This window comes from Corvus cornix, chromosome 3 (genome assembly GCF_000738735.6).
Source record: "Corvus cornix cornix isolate S_Up_H32 chromosome 3, ASM73873v5, whole genome shotgun sequence".
Taxonomy (NCBI): domain Eukaryota; kingdom Metazoa; phylum Chordata; class Aves; order Passeriformes; family Corvidae; genus Corvus; species Corvus cornix.
The window spans coordinates 102,763,081-102,785,216 of NC_047056.1; the positions used below are offsets into that span (position 1 = coordinate 102,763,081).

General features: G+C 36.3%; 1 protein-coding gene across 3 annotated transcripts in view; it reads right to left on the reverse strand.

Annotated features, from left to right (window-relative positions):
• Window positions 1-22,136, reverse strand: part of NBAS (NBAS subunit of NRZ tethering complex) — a 166,203-nt gene that overhangs the window by 76,548 nt on the left and 67,519 nt on the right. For 2 of the 3 annotated variants that reach the window (XM_019282201.3, XM_010393299.4), the window contains exons 33-40: window positions 21,371-21,484; window positions 20,326-20,483; window positions 18,877-18,975; window positions 12,283-12,450; window positions 11,578-11,691; window positions 11,217-11,340; window positions 6,102-6,178; window positions 5,418-5,555 (exon numbers count right to left, since the gene is read on the reverse strand). In XM_019282201.3, coding sequence (XP_019137746.2) covers window positions 5,418-5,555; window positions 6,102-6,178; window positions 11,217-11,340; window positions 11,578-11,691; window positions 12,283-12,450; window positions 18,877-18,975; window positions 20,326-20,483; window positions 21,371-21,484 — 992 coding nt within the window. The remainder of the gene's footprint in view (window positions 1-5,417; window positions 5,556-6,101; window positions 6,179-11,216; window positions 11,341-11,577; window positions 11,692-12,282; window positions 12,451-18,876; window positions 18,976-20,325; window positions 20,484-21,370; window positions 21,485-22,136) is intronic. The other variant, XM_010393300.4, reaches the window with a different exon arrangement.

Sequence of the window (22,136 nt, forward strand, 5' to 3'; positions counted from 1 at the left end):
CACAAAAATTTTGCAAAATACTTTCACAAGTTTTCCCACTAAAGTCCAGCCAGGAAACTTAAGTGGCAAATGGATCAGAAGAATGGTCCTTTCATTAACTGAAATCTGGTGAAACGAGAGGTAGAAGCTTGGAGATCACCTTTCAGAAAGGGAAGTTCTGCAGGGGCAGGTTTTGAGACCACTTTTATTCAGAATCCATTACTGGTGATCTAAAGGAGGATTCTGATGATACTGAGGTCTTTGAATTCTCCCTACACCAGTTCTTAGTCTGCCAGATAGTCTCATTTGTGGTGCCTTCTGCCACTGCCCTCCTTTTCCCTGGTTCTCCTCTCCATCACAGACTCCACACACATGAAGGAAGATCAATGGGAGAGAGAAGAGTGCAAAATAAATTCAAGGAATTATACATTAATCTCTTCCAGTTTTGCTTTTCTATCAGGTATGCGCTGGACTTTGAAACAGAAGCATACATCAAATGATACAGATTCACCCTCAAGTATTAATGAATAATAGTATCTGAACATGTATAAGTAAGCAGCATGGTATATAAAATGATAAGAAGTATTAGGCATAAACAGCAGCATGAAAGGGAAGTGGAGCAACCCAAAGAGCAGCAAAGACACTTGAACTCGATGCAGAACATACAGCAGAAAATTCAAACAGTAAAGCAAAAGGGAAAAATTATACTGCCAAAAGGAACTTGTTGGTTTTCACCATCACTAACCAAACAGAAAGAGGGGCTGAAGAGGAGACAAGGGATTGAATCAGGGCTTAAAAGAGATCAAGTTTTAAGTCAATCACAGCTAAACAATAAAGAGCACTACCATTTTACCATCTACAGCAGCAGCCTTAGTGCTAGCCACTGCATTTATGGATGAAAAGTTGAATGTCCAGACAGAATGAAACAAGACTGTCTGACAGAGTTTGTCAGTTTTGCATGTTGGTTATGTACAAAATCCAAACTGAGATTAAAAACCTATGTATTATTTCTTGTAGGCTGAAGTCATAATTTAGGAACCTGACAGGATATGCAAACCAATATGCAACTATTTAATGAGCATTCGATTCCCAATGACAGATTACCTCGTGTACAGACTTAATCTTTAGCTGCACTAGAGTGCCAGGTTAAAGCCATGAGACCTCATCTAGCATGGGTAATACATCTGTTATCAGATGCATCAGATCTGCCTCCCTCCCTCTTCCTGTATGTAGCCTTCTCACAAAATATTTATTTCCATTTCAAATCAAGCCTTAGTTTTCAACTATATTGAAACTATATATTCCCTATATTAGGAATATTACATAAAACCATAGCACATGGACCATAGCTGCGAGTTTTACTTCTCTGGATTAACATAACAGTATCTATAATTTATACCAACCTTATACAAACAAGCAACAGAACCATCTTGGGAGCCAGGTCAAGCCTGCAGAATGAAATCCTGGCAGACCAACAGAAATTTCCACACATTCAGTCCCAAGTTCAAAGCACTCCTCTTTCGACCTAATTCTGCCTCTTGGAAATGTTGATAGAGGCTTTCCAAAGCAGCAAGCAACAGAAAAGGGAAGCAAATTAAGTGCACAGAGCACAAGTTCACTGTGTAAATGTACCCTGTTGCATAGTGGCTAAATATGTATCAGGTTAAATATATATCACGCTACTTAACTTTGTGGGACTGAACTCCCAGCTTCTTCACCAACTCCAGGCTGCAACAAGAGAAGAATCACTAAGGAGAATCTCTGATCTTAAATTTCAACATATTGTCAGCTGCAATGCACAAAAGGACAGGAATGAAACTCATCTTCTTGAATGAAAAGTAACATGTAAGGGAAGAAAATAAAAAACTAAGAATTTTCTGCTAACAGCAACTTTCCTCATCCGCTATTAAGTGCAAAATTCCTGTTCCCCCTGCAACTCAGAGGTATTTGTTGTAACTGTTGTTTAATGCTTCAGGAAAAAGCTTGCCCCCTCAGCTGTGGTCAGTAAAATAATCCTCTTCAAAACAATAGAAACACCTCAGCAACAGATTAGCATGAGGACAGGAACATAACATTATAATTAACCTCAGGATAATTAAGCTTTTTCACTCCCTTATAGGGTTAACAGCTTATTCTGGTCAATTATCAGATCACCAGGGTAATACAAATGAGGAGGTAAGTTGCGAACAACAAGAATTACCCAGCAAATTTCTTGCTCAGCTGTACAGCTTTTCTTCTTGTTCATCAAGACTGGGAATTAGTGAGAGGTGAATCAGAGTGGCAGTGGGGCAAAAGCCTTGATGCTGTGCAAGCAAGGTTCAGCAGCAGCCAAACCAGGCATATTACCAACCCTAACAGCCACAAATGCAAAAGCACAGCGACTGCAACAAAAAGTTAACTCCATCCCAGTCCAGCCCATTACAGACCTAAACCAAAAATAAATATAGGTCTTCAAAGGGCAATTAGTTTTCTCACACCAGTATACTCCACACACAGTCCATTTCTGGAAATTTTGTTCTATTCTTCTGACCTTTATCTGCAGTTTTCTTAGGTTGAAGAGTTCCTTTAACATATTCCTCAGGACAAGAGAGTAATATAGCTCAGATGCCCTCAACTGTGACTGTTATGTTTATGTTATCATAACAACTAAAATTTGAAGTTGTCTTGGGCACAAAATTAAAGCAGTACTTTACAGCCAAATCCCTTTGTTTGTCCTTAAAGCAAAGGAGTAACTTTATCAGAAACTGAAATTACAAAGCTGATTTCCTTTTGGACATCGACAGTACAAAAAATGATCATGAGAATTTCTGGCAATTTATGATTCTGGTTTGATGCACAGATATTAGGTGCCAGTATTTCAAATCACAATTAAAACAAACAAACAAAAAAATCAAGCCTTCATGCAACAGACCCAATCATTCCTTCGAAGTGTCTTTCTTGACTAACCAGCAAATCTCGAAAGTCTGTCCTAGTAAATGGAAGAGGAGCTCTCCTTCCATTCCCCATTATCCTTGTAACATTAAGGATATTTCCATTCTACCAACATTTCTCCTGTTGTGCCAGAGGTCCTCATGAACGCTTTTCAAACAATGTCATTTTAAAATGAGAAACACAGGAAGTGTAGACTTTTCCATGCTTCTATACAGTTTCTTATCAATTCAGCAAGGGTTTTCCAACAGTGCACTTGATTCACTGGACTAGAAAAATCATACCTACTGTGACTCAGGTGCCAGTAGGCAGACATAAATCCTCTATGATCTTGAGGATTCACCTTGTGAGCATAATAGTTGAAGTGCCGGATTTACATCATTACTGACCATGTAAAGAGTGAGAACAGGGGAAAACAAGGATTGGCAATGCACCTTCACCCACAAAAATGCACTCAGATACCTTGTAAGAATAATGCACAGCTTTGAGGCAGTTAAAGGACTTAGGAACACACTTCTGCTTTCACAAACAGCCACAAGATAAACGTGATGCAAGACACCAGTGTCATGAGTCGGAAGACAATCTACTATGGAATGACATCTCCAACTGACTGTGACATGCTCATGAAAGTTTGAGACCACTTTTCTTTTCCTTCCAAAGAACTCTTAGAAAATATAACCCTGTCCCACCAAACCCCTGGCTAAGTCTATTCCCATGGACAGAAACTAGAATGGCATTGATGAAACCAACTTGCAGGTGGACCTATTCTTTATTACCAGCATCTAAGATGTAAATTTAAACAAATGCCTGTTTTGCAGTATAAACCAATCATTTTACTCTGGTGTTCAGGGTTTTTGACCAAAAAAAAGCATGTTTATTTTGGTCAAAAGCATCTTGTTTCTATTTCTTGTTTTCTACTTCAGTGACATTCCTTCACTCAAAATACCCTTGGAATTAGTAACAATGAATCATAAATTAGTATTTACCTATGTTATTTTCTTACTGGCATCCAGGACAGTTTTTGTGGGTTTTTTTTTTTTAATTTTCCTTTTTTTTGGTGTGCTCTTCACTCAATCTTCTCATATAGTTGTTTTCAAAAGCTACTATTTAAGAGCAGCTTAAACATAGAACCTACTCTTTCTAGCAAACAACCTAGAATCCAGTATTTACCACAGTCACATACAGTATTTCACCAAGATGGAACTAAAGATTAGCCAAAGATCACATCACAGTTAAGAGACAAACTACATGGTGCCATTGATAAGACTTTGCTAATTAAATGGCAACTGGAGTAGAAATAGTTCAATCTAACATCTCTGTCCTCATTCTTTTAACTTATGCTTTCCAAAGCCTTCTTAGCTCTTCCTGCAGAATAGGACTGTTTGAAAAAGCTAAAGTAAGAAAAAAAAAAAAAAAACCACAAAAACCCATAAACCTTTTTCATCACAGTTGTCTTGAAGCAGGATGACTTACAGGCTCAAAGAAATCTGATTAACAAACATGAATTAATTCCTCCCAACCAACATATTTTGCAAGCCCCACAGTTGTTTTCCTTTAGCATCTAAGCAGAAGACAGTAAAATGCAAATCTCAGCAGGAACATGGAAGGCTTCCTAATTGCAGGATTGGGCGAGTATCAAAAGAGGCTTTCTGCTGCAAATCAGGAGTTACTCTTAACACAGAAAGAAACAATTCTCCTCTCATGCCACAGTGGTGATTACTGGTCTTCCTTTTCAGGAAAGTTTTGACCAGAAGTGTTCTTTTAGCTATAATTGAGAGATTGGCAGAAAACCAAACAGACCAGAAAGCGTCTGCACAGGAGGAAGGAACTGGTGTAATTTCAAAAATGCTCTCTTGGAGCAGACAAGAGTTTTTATGCAGGTATCTCAGTAAGAATGGCAATTTGTGCCTTATTAAACTTTTGTATGTTACCTCTTCCATTTAGTATGGACTTCACCATGGAACTGCTTTAACCACTGGTGATGGAGAAGGGGCAATGCAGGGCCATTCCAAAACCAGAAACTTGTCAAAGGAAATAAAAAACATTCCTCAATGAAGGAGGATGAATTTTCAAAACACCATATGTAAACTGAAATACAATCCAACACACCCCAGGGGAGGCTATGGAAACTTTCAGAAAAGCACTGCTCTTGTTGAAATGGACACTTCATTTTTCTTGGGAAGTACTGTATTGCCTTCTATACAGTATTGCAAGGTAACAGCATAGGCTATATTCATTACTGCTCAGTGCTTATAAGCTGCTTTGAAGACTGATATTGCTATTACCTAAAAATGACACTTGATATTGTGCTTCAAAAAATCTTCCACAAATTGTGAAGTACTTGTTTGTTCACAGCACTGTAGAAGAATAATTATGTGTAACCTAACAGGCTGCTCACAGTGTAAGTTAGATCAGCTCCTTAACAGGCTTAACTCATGTACTGGCTTTTTAGAATAGCTTTTATGCTGCAACATTAATGAATGTAGCTTTAAAAAGAAAAGAGTACTAACCCTGTAGATAGGGTGGCATTTGTTCATGGAACATGGTGCCAAACGAGCATAGATCTGCAGGCTATAGTAATAACTTGCCAGCTGGAGACATAATGCAGAATGTAAATGCTTTTCAAAGCATTTGTTGGCATCTACCACCTACAAGAAAGAGACCATTAATTTACATGAAAGAATTAGCAAGCATACAACATTAAGCGTACAAACTTTCTAAAAACCTACTTGCTGTCCTTTAGAAATAGCTCTGACTATGTTTTTCTGGCACAGAAGTAAATCAGTAACCTCCACACACAAAGATAATTCTACACTATGGTAGAATGGTGGTTTTTTTGCCCTTGCACAAACACCTAACCAAAATGATTTTCCAGCTACGCTACTGCTGCTTCTATACATGATTATTATCCACATTTCTGAGTTACATTAGAATTGTCAGTCTGGTGGCCCAACTTCTATGTTAAGTAAGAAAATGTGTCTTTTCACTAGTGCCATGCTCAACAGACCATCCAATGGCATTTGTTCAGTTTCCTTTAAATGCACGAACCTACTCTGTAAAAATGTGTAATAAAATGAATTCAAATACTTAAAATTTTAAAATCTTAAGGAAATGAATTTTTCTAATGGAATTTTGAAATGCTATGAATAGTCTTTCCTGGCAAAAACATGCAAACAAAGTCACTTTCAACATACCTGTGGCAGTGCAAGTAGATAGGCAAGAGACAAGGCCATATCCTTTGGTAAAGCATCACTTGCCAGTTGGAGCAGAACTGCAACACAGAGGGAGCAAACACAAAGTTTGGATTACTGACCCACTTGGCCTTGAGAGCTAGCAAATGAAATGTTTTCAAGGCAACTATATTTTATTTGACACTAGCTTGAAGCACTCCAGACATACTTAATTAAACACTTATCAGTGCAATCCAGAAAGAGATAATATATAATTAAACTGCAGAACAGTTTTACCTTAACGTTCAGGCAAAGAGTTTGATACATTAACCAAAGAAGAATGAGACTATGCAGTAACAGATGCTAAACAAAGCCCCCTGTACTGTTTTACAAGAAGTATTTTGATTGTAAAATCAAGGAAGTAAGGTAACGTTGTAAGGATTCAATGATACCAAGTAAAGGAATGGTACAAAATGTATTCTCTTCAAGCCTGAACTCTGATTCCCTTATCACTGAACACAACAAACCGTGTTAAAAGCTTCTGCCTTAATTAAAAATAAAAACAAAAAGCCACAAGTGTCGTAAGAAACTCCAAAACCAGGTTCTGCCACATACTGCAAACAGAAGTATCAGCAGTACTACGGCAATTGAAATAAATTCATCAAAGGGTAAGTATTCTGATTATAAACACATACTTCTGGTAAAACTGACACAAAAATCACTTGCTTTTCCTACACTATAGACACCAAACTTGGGGGCAAGGAGTTGTTTCCATTGTTATAAATTACATTATTACTAATGTTATTAATAACAATATTGTTTCAACAAGAAGAAGCTATCTTCCAGCAATTTAGTTCTTTGTTTATTTCAAGGAAGTCCCAAACACCTGTATTCCCACATTACACAAACTCCTCTGTAGGCTGTGCTGGCAAAAACCCAATTACTTTACACACAGTCCCCCAGGGAATTCTTTGTTCCACGGAATGATTTATAAAAAGCTTGAATGACCAATTACAATTTTCAGATTATCATTAATTTGCCATCACCCTGAAGTGGATTTACATGCTGGCCCTCAGCCAGATAGAAACACTAAATTTCTATGTGACAAGCTATCACAGAGACTGCTACATAAACCTGTTCAACAGCACCTATCCTTTACGCTTCAAATGGCTTTTACTGTGCTTCAGACAGATTCTTGCTGCTGACAGATTGTTTCTGCTGCACTCTAAATATCCTGTATACTGTCCAAGCAAAGATAATAAGAACTCTAGAAATATCTAATATTAAAATCTCGATGAAAATTGCTAGCTCTCCTCTGAGCACGAGCAGTTACTTTACGTATTCTTACAACCACCTCTAGTTAAACAGAAAAAAAAATGGGAGGAGGAAAGGAAACATTTCAGCTCTGCTCTCTTTTTCCTTTCTTTGGAGAATTAATGTTAGCAAAAACCTCTTGAATACATAGTAAATTATGGGTTCTCTTCCAACTTAACATCCCCAACATGACAACTGCCACACTCACAAAAACTGATCTTCACCATTAGGACAGCAATCATTACAAAGAACACGGCACCAATAGAGGGCCAGAAAACAATATGATTATCTTCATGCTTTTGCATAAAGCTTGACACAACGGCATCCCACCTGCCAGAATGTACGTAAGAAGAAAGAACTGCCTCTGTTGTCACACCTACTGAGAGGAAAAAAAAAACCTCTGCACTGATCCAGTAAATTTTGTGCATGTTTGTGTGCTCATGGCAGGTTTTCATGTATCCATACTTAGTTGTCCACTTTACACACAAATATGTGTATACACAAAGACTAATACCATACAGCTTTCTGTCTCCCAGTGAAGCCCTACAAGAATCCTCTGCAGCCTAACAGCGCTGAGTTCAAATCATAGGCTCCAGACGTCAGAAGGATGCCATTCTACCCTGTCATATATCTTCACAAAATTTACAGGAACTTAATGTCATTTCAGACCACTGCCAAATCTGGAATTTGCCATAGGGATTAGGCATTACAGGGCTGGCAAACCAAGGAGGGCAGGCAGTGACAAGCAAAGTGCCAATGCTGCTGTCTCACTGCTGTCCCACAACCACGACTTTCTCAGGAAAACACAAAAATATTCTGATTTTACAAATATTTTTATTTCCTGTGCAGGTCTTTATGCCACAAGCCTGTTTGAGAGGCTAAGTAGAGAAAAAATGGCTTATTTGTGAAAATTGGAATTTCTCAATACCTAGAAAGTTTCAACTCACTTTCCATTGATTTTCCTCTGAAAAAAATGCAAAAACTCCTTTGAGTCTTCAATTGTTCATTTAGCCCATGATAAAATCTCAATAAACTTAGAAGTATATACTGCAGTTAAACAGACATATCTACAAGGAACTACAAAATCATGGGGAACATTAAAGTATTATTTGCTCTAAAACTCCTGAGGATTAATAGGTATGACTGACTGTCTTGGGTTTATTTTGAGTTTAGTGCCTAATCTGGTTACAAGGAAATACAGCCATCATTTCAAATCTCATCTTCAACTCCTGATCAATCCCTAAGGCCTATGAAGAAAGAAAACCACAGCTGAACAGAGATGCACAACACAGCCTCAGCCACACCAAGTCTGGGTGCACTATCAATGCACAGCTGAGGAAGAAGTGCTTTATGGGACCCAGGGAGATTGAGTACTACCATGTCACTTGAAAATACTCAGTTTACCACCTACATCCAGGTAGCAAGGACAAGAAAAGTCAAGGTGCAAGGCTTGTAACACTACCAAATCCACAAAAGCAGCAAAATATCTTGAGTTTTATCACAAAGGTTTTCAAGGCCAGACAGGATGGGGTTCTGAGTAACCTGGTCTAGTGGAAGGCATCCCTGCCCATGGCAGGGGGTTTAAACCAGGTGATATTTAAGGTCCCTTCCAACCCAAACCATTCTATGATTCTACAATGATGCACACTGTCCGTGGGGAAAGTGTTTAGCCGGTCTCTCACACTGCATGTGGCACCTGTTATAGGAAACAAGAGTTTGATGCCTATTCCAGCCTCTCCTAAGACAAAGTGCCAAGTACAACAAAGATTTCTTTGCTAAACTGCATCTCCCTTCAGGTTTTTCAGTTCTTCTGACAGAGCTGAAACCTGCTGCTGTAGCTGTCCTAGAAGACAGCTAAATGTAAACAGCTGGGATTCAAACTTGTCAGCAAAATCAACTGAAATCTGCTATGCTTGCAGTTACTAGACCAGTGCAGTAGCTGACACCTCATATTAACATTCAAGTTTCGTATGGCAAAATCCTCCCAAAAACATACAGGAAGCCTGAAAATTATAAAAATGCAGAATAATGCGTGGGATTCATATCTTCGTGATTTCTTAATATTAAATTTTAGCAGTGTGCTGTCAATATGCACATTTTCAAGCTCCACAACCCTGAAAGTGTTAACTCATCATAGGGACTTTCATAAGAATTGACAAAGCAAAGCTTTAAGAAAGGGGAACAGGTGGGATCCAATACCATTAATCCAGGGCTAAACACACAACAAATAGCAAATTATTAATCCATTTATTTACAGAAAGCTATGTTACACTTATGCTTAAGAACACTGTTTACTGACTACCAAAAGGTGTCATACAGCAGAACTGTTGAGTCCAGAATAAACACAGCCCATTTTTCCAGAGGAAAACACAGAACTCTGTTTCACAGCACAGTTGGAAGGACTCTTAAGTGAAATTCTGATTGACTATAGAATAAAAGTGGTGGAAGAGAAGTATTAAATGGCAAAAATATTACGCTGCACACTTAAGAGGAAGGAGACAGATCCTCAAAAACTGAAGCTAAAATCTAAAATTTCTTCTTCAAACAGGAAGTCCCCAACACTGAAATTTCCATCTCAAAAGCAGCCACTGAATTGTAAACAATCAGTTCCAGTTACTCAAGTTCGAGCAGGAACTATTACCAAAGATCTGCCAATTAAATCATTTTCCCTAAGAAAGCAATAAATACTTTTAAATCCTTGTGTCCCCCTCCTTTAAGACACAAGAATCGAAGTTAAAAGCCTATAGGCATCCAGCATGCAACAAATGAGATTTTAAGTACTGATTTAAAAGGATTTTTTTTGCATTAAAAGAGCATGAAAAGAATAAAACATGCACACATCCCCATTTATACAAGCTGCTGCTAACTTTTCTGATTCACAATGTTGTTATATTAGAACTACACAGGTTTTCTGTACAAATACCACATATCTCAAACTACTGAACCATATACTTGTAAGACAAATATTCTGGTTTTTACAAAACCATTCAAGTAAGTGTGTGGCTTATGAAGAAAGTCTGACTTGAAACTTCTCTGACTTCTCATACTGCAAGTGATTTAATATACTCATTTTTCATGACAGACTTTATCACAGAGTGAAATATAATACATATATCTTCCTTTGAAAGACACTAACAGCATGTAAATATTTAAACAGTTCATTTCTTAAACCAGCGGGAGACATCCAAAAGGAAAGATAAACAACCACAGGTGGTTTTTGTGGTTTGTCTTTTTTTTTAAAAAGTGAAATTGCTTTAGTTAACAAATTATTAAATATAACCTGTAACACATAGACATTTCAGAAGAAGACAAAAAGTTCTAATGATTCCAAAAGCTGTAGTTAAGAATTAATTGGCAAATAAAATACTACAATGAGCCTGCAATGCTGAAACCTGGATACACAGTGGCACTGAATCTGACTGATTGAATGAATATGCAGGCACACAGAGAAATAACTAACATTGGCTTGCAAATTCCCATTACCTATACGTGGTAATATTCAGGAAACCTTCAACAATTCCTCCTGTCTTTGCCAAGCCCCAAATAATACTTTCTGCTAATTTAAAGACAACTTTCATTTTTCTAGTCTTTGCTGAGCAACTCGTCTTAAAAACACCAATTCCCTTGAAAACTCTGCAGCTACTTCTAAAAAGACTTCTTACCAACAAGAGCTGTTGAACCAGATCCCAATTCATGCAAAACACCCAGACCATACTTCAGATTGTTCTGTGCAATTCTCCACACTTAAACCCACCCACAGATACTTCTGTACTCACTACAGATAGTAAATACAGAAGTGAATAAATATATACAATATGTCCATACCTTCTGTAGTTGGAATTTGGTCTTTTCCTTCACCCCTTGTTTCTGTGAGTTTCCCTATCTTCAGCAACACTTCAGCAAAGCTTTGCGAAGAACTGTTCTGGTATGTTCCATAGCTGACTTCAGACTGGAAGTAAAAAGACAACTGAAATATGCACTCTGCACCCTGCATTTTTATATGGATCACTTTCATCACATGCAGTTGCCTACCTGAGTTCCTGCATTTGCTTTCCTTTATTTAATTCTGGATTTTTTTCCTACTATGGCACAAAATTTCAAGTCGTACATATAATCAAAAATCTGTATTTTTACTTGATTATAAGAACTTAACAAAAAACTGCAGAGTTCTGTAACTGTAACTTACTTCATCAACATATGGATCATCAATTAGAGACTCATAAAACGGATGACAGCCTTGTTTTTCCACACTAGCATTTCCTCCAGGCCCACCTTTTAATACATCTCCAAATTCTTGGCCCTGGGAAAAATAAGTATAGTTGAGCCTAGTTGTAAAAAACTCATAAAAATTCTGTAAACACTGTTCAGAAGAGAAACAACTGTACATGAAAATCATTGAATTCAATGGGGAGCAAGAAAGGAGTCATCTCACATACACCAGTTCTGAATGAAGGCTACAGTATTCTTAAAAAAGGAATCATGTTCAAAAGTAGTATCAGAAAAAACAGTATCACAAACATTATACAAAATTCACTGAAACAGAGAAAGTAGAAAAGAGAAACTGAAAAGGAACAGCTCTGAATACAAGATAACAGTATTTAAAGAGTAGGCTTTACTGTGCTTTATTCCCCAAAGTTTTAAAGTTCTACCAAATTTCGATTAGGCCTTCTTACACTACACTCGGAAAACAGGAGGTAACAGACTAGAAAACAAGAAAACAGCTTTAGACCCCTTCCTTCATTGGGAATTGCTTGCAAACAATCCCATGATGTCTGTAGTTCATTTATTGATCTGAAGCCTTCAGTTACCAGGTCCTATAAAGGATCTGAGTTTTTATACTAATGTATCAACAAACGTGTAAACATCTGGAGACACATCAGCAATCCCTTACATGTAATGGTCGAAGATAAGATAATGATCTCTTCCACCACTGCCCATCACTGACAGCATGCAGCATGGCTTTGGTAGTCAGAGTTGTGTTGGACAACACCTTCATGGTTTTGGATGTTGTCCAGTACAACAAATCGATGGACTGGCCAGAGGAGACACTGGTTTCATCCTGCAACATATCCAACACACAATGCAAGGGTTAGACTCCTGCTATAATTAGGTTAATGACTTAAAGCCAAACAAACTCAGGCGCACTATGTTAATAACACATTTGAATGATCATTAATTCAGGCAGCAGCTGCCAAAAATAAACAAAAGACAAACTAAAAGTGATTTAGGAGTTTCACTCTGAAGTAAGGGGTGTGATCAGCAGAACATTTTTCCCCTTACTCAGTTAGCACCCCTTGTTTCCACAGACAGCACTGATTTCAATTCCAAAATTTATAATGGCAATGTTCTACATAACTGTTGAATGTTTCCACTGAAAAATCACCTCTACAAATGTGGAGATCAAGTATACTGAAATTAATCTTTGATAATTCAGGAAAGCTGATACTAGAGACAATCTTGTATTTGTACAGAGATAGCATTAATTAAGTTGAATTCCCAATAGGGGAAATGGTAGAGATATAAATATATGTGTCTAGACCAAGTAGTAAAAGCATCATCAAGCTTTGAAATTCTGCAGCTGGCACAGAAAGTGCTGAAAACCACCAGCCTGAAAGACTGCAAGAACCCCAACCTATTCTCAATCAAAAACCTGCTCCTGCAACACATGCATGTCTATCTTCACTTAGTATGAACCCACATGTAACTCCATTCTTAAAAGTAGAGACTTGTTCCACAGATGGGGCTTTCTATACCAGCTTTGCCTCATGTAAAGCATTTAAATAATACCCAGAACATCCATGTTGTCTGATCTGTGCTATTCCAGTTCTCAAAGGTTTGTGTTAATTGCATCCTTTATAATGCTTGCACATTAGTCATAAATATATAATTAGCATACTAATGTAAACACACTGTTTTCACAACAGAAAACAAATATTTTCCTCCCTACAGCAAACTTTAACAGCTACATGTTTATCCCTAACAACTCTATTAATTTCTCCATACACTGAAGTATATTGAAATAGAAAAATTCTACATGTATAACTGTATGGGAAGTATTGGTTTACAACTTACTAAATCATGATAAAATTTCAAACATCAGAGCCAAAGGATGCCAAGTTATGCTGAAGAGAAATACATCCCACTGTAACCTCAGAGGAAAAAAAAACCTACCAGCTTCAATAAGGGAGAATTTCATGTAGACAACCTTACTGTCACTACTACTGCACTATAATGTGCAGTAAATTACTGCCTCAAGCTGACCACTGTAGTAGCAGGTTCATCTTAAGTCCTTCAGCATTTTCTTTCATCTTTTCTGAAATCATATTGTGCATTTCACAGATGCACCACTAACGAACCAACTGGCTAAACTAGGAATTTCGGCTCTTGCTTCACCAAATGAAGAAAGTGCATGCCAAGGACAACCTGTCAAAACTTTTGAAGCTCTGAAAAATTAAAATCTATTGAAAATCCTAGGTCTGGTGGCTTGGGGGAAGAATTTCTTGTTCATGTATTTTTTACATAAACCACTTTAAGTACTTAGTAAGAAGTATTACTTTTAGTAATTAGAAGAATTACTTTTGTAATTTATTTTAAATGTTACATATGGAATACTAATTCCTCTCTGCCACCGTTTTCAAGCAGATGCTGCAAGAGACCCAACAGATTTTTCATGGAGGAAAAATAAACCAAAACTACACCAAACCAAAACAGAACCAGAAAAAAAATTCCACCCAAGTTCTCAACCGCATTTGAGCAAAACACTTTTTTTAAATACCCCTCCTTCAGCAGTGTGAAAACTAATGAGCTAACTTGTATGCAGGTGTGAATGTTTATGGCACTACTGCTATCAGATAAACTCTATTGATTTTTGTTTTAAAAGGATTTGAACTCTTACAAGTAATAACAGTTTTTTCAGCACAAATAGAAATTCCATTTTCTGAAAAGCCATTCTACTTGGAGCAGCAACATGTCCAGGTTACAACTTTTTGCTATCCCAAATCAATCTCTCAAAAAAGAAGGCATTTCTTAAATAAGGTTGGAGATCTCATCTCAAGAAACAACTTTAATTGTATCTTCAGGAAGAACTGTTATTTTAGGAGTTCTGATGGGTGTTTGGGGGAAATTATTTTCTATTATTTCTTCCTGACATCCTTTATAAAGTAAGCACTTCTGATTAAAATCAAAATAATAATAGCAACAACAACTTATTAAATAGCAGCCAAATTAGCAGATTAAAAATATGCTTTAATCTAAATGTATAAAAAAGACAGCCAACAAATTCTGAATTAACAAACTACTCTAAAATATATATATATTTATATATATACACACCACATATTTATATACATACACCTTTGCTCATACATACACATATATAATTCCCAACAGTCTAACTGGAGGACATATAACAAAGCCAATTGTTTTTTAGATAAGCTACACAAGAGACAGTAATAAATTAGAACACCTGCAGCATGGATTTTAGGATTGTTTTTGGGCTTTAATGGCAATTAGTCAAGGTGCAAGGATTAAAACATGCAAAACCCATACACTTTATATTTTAAGAATAATAACATATCAAGATTATGAAGGAAATGAAATGAGGTAGAACAGAGTCTGTTCAAAAACAGAGCATCATGCATTAGGTCTTCCTTTTCCCTTTTTGGTACTTCCATTGCCAAACAGGAATTTAAAAAAGTCTCTTTAATGTAAGTATTCATGAAGAGTCTACATTTATGTTCTGTGCCTTGAAGGGTTTTATATTGGGGATTTTTAGGGGTTTTTTTTCCCAATGCCTGTTACAGCTATGAACCAGTCTAAGTGAAAATTCCAGCCCTGCAATGATAAACCAGACCTAAATGAGAGACTATGGAAAAGATTCAGTTCAAGATGACAACACAAATATTCAGGAGTCACTGAATTTCCAGGCTCTTATTAGGGCCATAACAACACTGGTAACAAAGAAGTAACCCAGCCTGAAACAGACATAATGCATTTGATTCAGCTGCTGAAACACAGGCATCAATGATGACTGCCTGAGATATACAGCAGTAATTAAGACATCTGCTTAACACTTGCAGATCTGACAGAGAACTAGACATTTTGGGGCAGCAGCTAAAGGACAAGAGGATAACTAATCATGATTCTCTAATCATTTCTAACCAGCTGTGATAAAAATGTGTGACCTACCAATTTAATATAAACAAATGTTCTAAGAGATCCTGTCTTTTCCCAGATCTAGTGCTTGGGAAAACTGGAAAAACAAGACACTAATGCTGTGTTAATCACAAATTTTCTTTTCTTTAAGAAGCCTTTAAGAAAATCATCGTGTAATTTGAACATATTCTCCTCTAGAAATTACATCTGCTTTTCTATCAAGAGATCATTTTCAAAAAAATGGAAACTTAATTTCTCTTGGGTTTGATGTGCCACTTTACAGTAATTACGCTTTCATATTCAGATAGGTAAAAAATAATGATTTATAACAGACATAAACATATTTTAAGTACTATGCAGATTTAACAAAGTCAGAACACATTTACAAGGCAACTGATGAATGTTGTTTCTACTGCCTATACACAACACAGCATCTTATGACTAAGCATTTAATTTGAATTTAACAATTTTACCAGTAATATTCTGAAAGGCTTTTCACTAATCAAGAGCCTAATCTTCTCACCGAGATACTCTGCTTGAGAAGCAGAAGATTAGTTGTTTAGGCATTTGTAGCACACATAAGTAAAAAGGATGAGGATTGGTAAAACTTAACATTTTGCTTAAAAACAATCTGGTATGTTGGAATCATCATAGCTTCCAAAGGATAATTTCTCAAATGGACACCATGAGCTCAAACAAGAGTGACAAGCTGACACAAAGCTTTAGCTCCTATAAAATAATGATGTGCATCTTTATAACAGCATTCATAAATTTCTTTCAGAGTAGGACCACAAAAACTTGGAAAAAAGTTATGCTGAAGTCAACACGACAGCAGTAATAAATAATTTCTATGCAGTGTATGTAGCCATCTGCTACCAAGATTTCTGCAAGTTTAGGGGAAAAAAATTTGGAGGAAAAACTGAATAAAAATGAAATTAGTTTAGAAATTTCTAGGGAAGAGTTCATCAAGAGAAAGCTGCTGAAAAAGTATGACCAGCTGGTGATGTTGGTTGTCATAAAGGAAGAAATGGTAGTGGAGACTAATGATTCAATGCTAGACAAAAGGAAGAGGGATAGAAAAAGGGTTGAAAAGCAAAACTGACATACTTACAGATAGGTATTTTGAATGCAACAGAAAAAGGGATGCCCAAACACATGTATGCCAGAACTTAATCAAGTCAAGACAAGAAAACTTACACTTAGAGCACCAATTTGAAAAGGTATCAAAAATTGAGAAAGAACAACATTTGTCAACTCCCTGGAAAAAGGATTCTGTAAGTTAATCAGGATGTAAGTGAAAATGAAAGGAGTACAATAAAAGGGAGAAAAATCTTGCAGTTTGTTTTTTTTTCTTTAAAGAAACTAAAATTCTGTGCAGGACAATGAAGGTGAACCACAGAGAATTAGATAACGTGTAACTATGGGGATTGGAGTTATGGGATTCAGTGAAGTCAGAGAAACAGACTTATTGAATATATTGCTTTTCTAACATTGCAAATGTCTGTAACAACAGAAGAGTTATACAGTGAGTAAATTTTTGGCTATGTTTCCTGTATTATTCCAAGAAATGAAAGAAGCTATAAATCCCTATTAAGTCAACTGGGAGAGAACAAAAAGAAAAAATTAGCAAATATACAGAACTTAATTTCCTAGTGTAGCAGTCTGAAACTCAACGTGCCAAAGAGCTGTATTAAACAAAGAAAGTAAACTCAATGCAGCAACACACAAACTTGCCAGATCAATTGTCTGCCTACTTCCAATTCTAAAGAGAAAATCAACCACAACTAAGGGGGGGGGGGGGGGGGGGAATGAAAGCTGTATTGGAGAAATTTTTGAATGTCAATTCTCCAGCATAATGAAAATTTCTTCCAATATACAAACTGAAATGATAGAAAAGTTAATTAGTGAGTTTACTCAACTCTGATAAACCTTTGAATAAATTTCTGAAACATTTATATGCATGTCTAATTGTTCTGCCACAATGTAGTACTACAGCACATGAAAGGTGATGCATGACAAATTTTTATAGACATTAAAATACTGTAAACATATGCATCCACACCCATATCAATTTTATTAACACCTACTTAATAACTTCCTGCTGAGAGAGATGCATCTATGGATTTGCAGAAAATAAAAAGCATTTGTGCCAGTGAAAATGGACCTGTTCTTTACATGGATGATTCTGGCAGACACGTAAAATGTGTCCTCTGAGTACTGTTTACAGTGCTTTTTTACCTTCCAGCCATTTATTTTATATATATGCAAATACATATATATACCTGTATGTTTACATATGCATGTGTATATACAAGTATGTATACATACATATACATATATATCTTTATACACACATAGACACATGTACATACATAAAAGCCATACACAAAATATAGACATATTCTCCAAGGAATGTATGGAACTCACATATCTTTCTCAAAAAGCCACCCTATGCAACATGAACCTTCTCTTTCTTTCTCTCCTTCCCTCTTTCCTTCTCTCTCCCACTCTTTTTTCCTCTCTTCTTTCCTGTATTTCTTTAAGGTTTTTGTCCCCCTCTCCCCACCCCTAGATCTACTTATCACCTACTTAATTAAACAAAAAACAAAGAAAAGAATAAATTAAATACAGATTTTTCCACTTCGAAGAGTGTAAAAAACACATTCCTTTTTTCATAAACAGGTAAATAATTACATCTTCTTTAAAGAGAGAAAAGCATTTGTAATTGTACATGTACAGATGTAAAATATTAGACATAAAAAGCAGAAAGAGTAATAGAAGACTTGTTTCCTGTTGTCCTGCCTGTGGAATACTCCATGTTCCTTCTGATCCTACACAAAAAATAATTTCACATGCAATATATGAACATTATTAAATGACAAGTCATAAACTTCATGATGCACAGAACTAAGGGTAAAAATAAGTTTAATTCAAAACATTTTTTAATTAAATATGTATTTCAGGTTTATTTTCAAATAGTTTGTTTTGCAACTGGGGCAGATCAAAAAAAAAAAAAAAACAAAACAGGCAAACTAATATAAATGACTATTTTAATGTAAGTTTTGTTGCACTTTTCCCGCCTCTGGGTTTATATTTTTTTTTCAGTGGTGCTAAGTCTGTGTAGGAAGAAGCAACTAAAGATCAGAACAAAGTATAAATACATAAGCAAAATTCCTAACTTCAAACAATCTAACAACAGAAAGGAGTGTATGTCTAATGTTGTCTATTTTACCTAGTAAGCAGACAGATGTTGCTAAAAACTCAAATTTGATTCTTCAGACTGATGTAGAACAAAGTCATTATTACTTTTAAAATTCACATTAAAACTTACCTCTGTATCCTTACTGATCAATGAAGAAGGCCCAGAGATATTCACATTCTCACCTCCTTCAGTAGGAAGAAACTGGTAATTCACAGCCTGAAGAAGAATCTACAAACACGAAATAAATATTATCTTTTACCAGTCAAATAAGCAAATGTAAGAATTATGACTGATCTCATAGGAAACCAAAGAAACTCTGACATAAAGGCTTCCATGATAGAAAAACAAGAGTGCAGGAGAAGATGCAAAGCAGAAAACACAGCATCTCTGACATCCTCTCACTGTTGTAGTCACCAGACAAAATGACCTCCCCTTCTCCATGATTTTTGTGCAATATTTTTCACATAATCTAAGAACTTTTTTTTTCAATTTTATGTACCATGCTGTACGATGTAGGCTACAGACCTGTCACTAGAACATCCATTATCTGAACTGGGACTCCAAGGAATCAGGCAACTCCACAAAGGCAAGTGTGCCACAGGACAGTGCCTTTGTGAGCAGAAGTTCTGCACAGAACCTCCACCTTCACATGTTGCCTGTATTCTCACAGACATTGCTATTCAGGGGATTTTTTAAGGAAAAGGCTACACACTTGCAGCTGCCTTAATCAGACTGCACATGTGCTGTAGCTGTGGCTACCTTCCCCCCATTCTTCCGTTCTGTGTCCAAAGGCTTCTAAGATGTTTCTATTACACAATTATAAATCTAAGAACATCGTGAACTCTTAGACAACTAAGACAATTATGAACTCAAGTCACAGTATGTAGGCCAAGCCACAATTACAGTGAACAGAAATTTAACATTTTGACAACCTAAATTACTGCCCTTCAGTTTCAAATACAACTTTTGCTATGTCACCTTGACATAAGTTGTATTTAAATGCCACAATTATGTTCTCACACATATACTGCGATCAGCTCAACAGCTAAAACGTGATTCTGTGAAGTCAGTCATTGCAGAGTTAATAAAGATGGCTCAGACATAAAACCTGTTGTAATTGTTAAAACCATGACAGCATTGAAATCAATGAGAGAATAATTTCATTGCATATTGGGTAAAGATCACAAAAACCACAGAATAAATGTTTAATAGACATTTATGTGGGCATTTAATGAAATGGCATTACAAAGTATAAATACCTAGAAAATATTTTAAAATTTCATCAACTGCATTTGCAAAAAAAATGTTTAAATCAGGCAGTCAATAAAGAAATTAAAAGCACTAAAGATAGAAAACACAACTGCACTTCTACTTGAGAAACCAACTCATCACACAAAACTGCTTAGAAAGAGACTTCATCTGCTGAAATATGACAATGAAAGTAGAGAAGTAGAGCAGAACAAATATAAATATATTTGAAGGGGTAGAACTTAAGGGAAGAAACTTAAAAATGAGCACAAGTCCCCTTTACTTTGGTAAGCACAGAATTTTGATGAAAGAAGCGCCAGAAAGAGGTACCTGGATTTGCAATGAGCGGCTCACTGCCAGCAGTGCCTGTATGGCACTGGGGGGACAGTGTATCAGAGCAAAGGCCACGAGCTCCCGGCGCATCCCCAGATCCTGGTAGCCTTCGGACTGCCCAAGCTGACTGCACACTTCCCAGCTTTTAGAATAATCTTCAAGGGAACACAAAACACACTTCCTATGACAAGTGAAAGGAGATGCTGCCTAATTCTTATCAGATGAGATAAAGGAAGGCATGCGGCATTCTTGTGAAGACTTAACATCCCCTGAAAAAGGAACCATAAAGGCTCCATAGAACAGAGACAACTGTCTAAAGCTCCACTTTAGACTGACTGAATACATAAAAGACTAATTCTTATCATATTGTAGATAACAATATATTAGGCATCTATAAGCTTACATCCCATATTTTTACATATTACAATAAGAAAATAATCATTTATTTCAGAGCATGATATTGAATACCTTACTGGAGTGGCTGTAAAATACAAAGTATAAAATATATCACTTGATATATTAAAAAAAATCTTAATTTATCTTGCATTTTTCTCCCTCATTCTCAAAGCAGAGAAAAAGAGCCAAAGAAACAAATCCCATCTTCCTTAGTATCTTGACATATGTATTTCATTTACCTCCACTCATACTGTCACATACACAAATTATACAAATAGCACAAATATCTTAAGAGTTGTGATAGAAAGGTAGACTTCTAAAAGACCTGCACCTTCCTGCTAGCTGCAGTCACACAGTTTTACCTGTTTGAGAGGGACACAGTGTAGAAAGAAGTAGAAATTGTGGTTGCCAGAGGCATACAGAAAAGCCCCCTGAGGCTACACAACCAATAGTTCAGTACACACTTATTCCATGCAGTATTTGCTGTATGTGTCTCTATTCCATGTCAGTGCACTTCCACTAATGAGACGTAACTGCCATTTTAATGAAATGGTCCAATCTGAAGTACCACATCTCACAGTAAGGAGAGTCAGAACTCAGGTTTCCACCACCATCACCTCATGCAACCCCTGTTTATTCACTTCACCTGTGTCCATGAGCTCCTGGCAATGCATACTAGCTGCTTTGTAGTCCTGGAAACTGAGAGCCTGTTCCACTAAAAGGATTAAAACTTGACCTTTTCTCTCCATCTGATCATCTCCTGTAAGAAAAATTCAGACATTTTGTAAGTTAATTGGAATTAATGGTCACCTTAAGCTTGCTACTTTATTTCTTAAGAATTAACTACATATCACAACATGAAAAGCCTCTCTTGAACCTGAAACAGAAATAAAATTCTCTGCTTTTTCCTGAAGGAAGCAGTAAAAGGAGTTTCGTATTTTAAAAAAACATTGGCACCATAGCTTGCTAAAAAAAAAAACCAAACAAAAACAATTAGCATGTCCTGTTAAAGTTAAAAAAAAAAGGTTTTAAAAATTGTATTTATGTGATGGCCAAAGCATAGACCAAACTGATATTTAAGCTAAGTGACATATAAATCAAAATCCTGACATTGAAAAAAATAAAGTCTATGTACTGTAATAGAAGGAAAAAAATTGAATTTTTTTTTTTCTTATAATATACAAAGACTCAAACTGCCACTTCATGGCTCCAAATAATTCATGAGACGCAGAAAACATAAGCATTTAAAAATCCCTAACCTCACAAATTGAGTGAGTAGAACTGAAACTAATTTTTCCACACCATACATCCATTTCAGTCACCAGATCTTCTGGACAGTGCCTCTTCCACTAGTTATGAATCGAATCTTACAGTTCAGATACTATTGAAGCCTTCTGACTGAAGTTTCATCA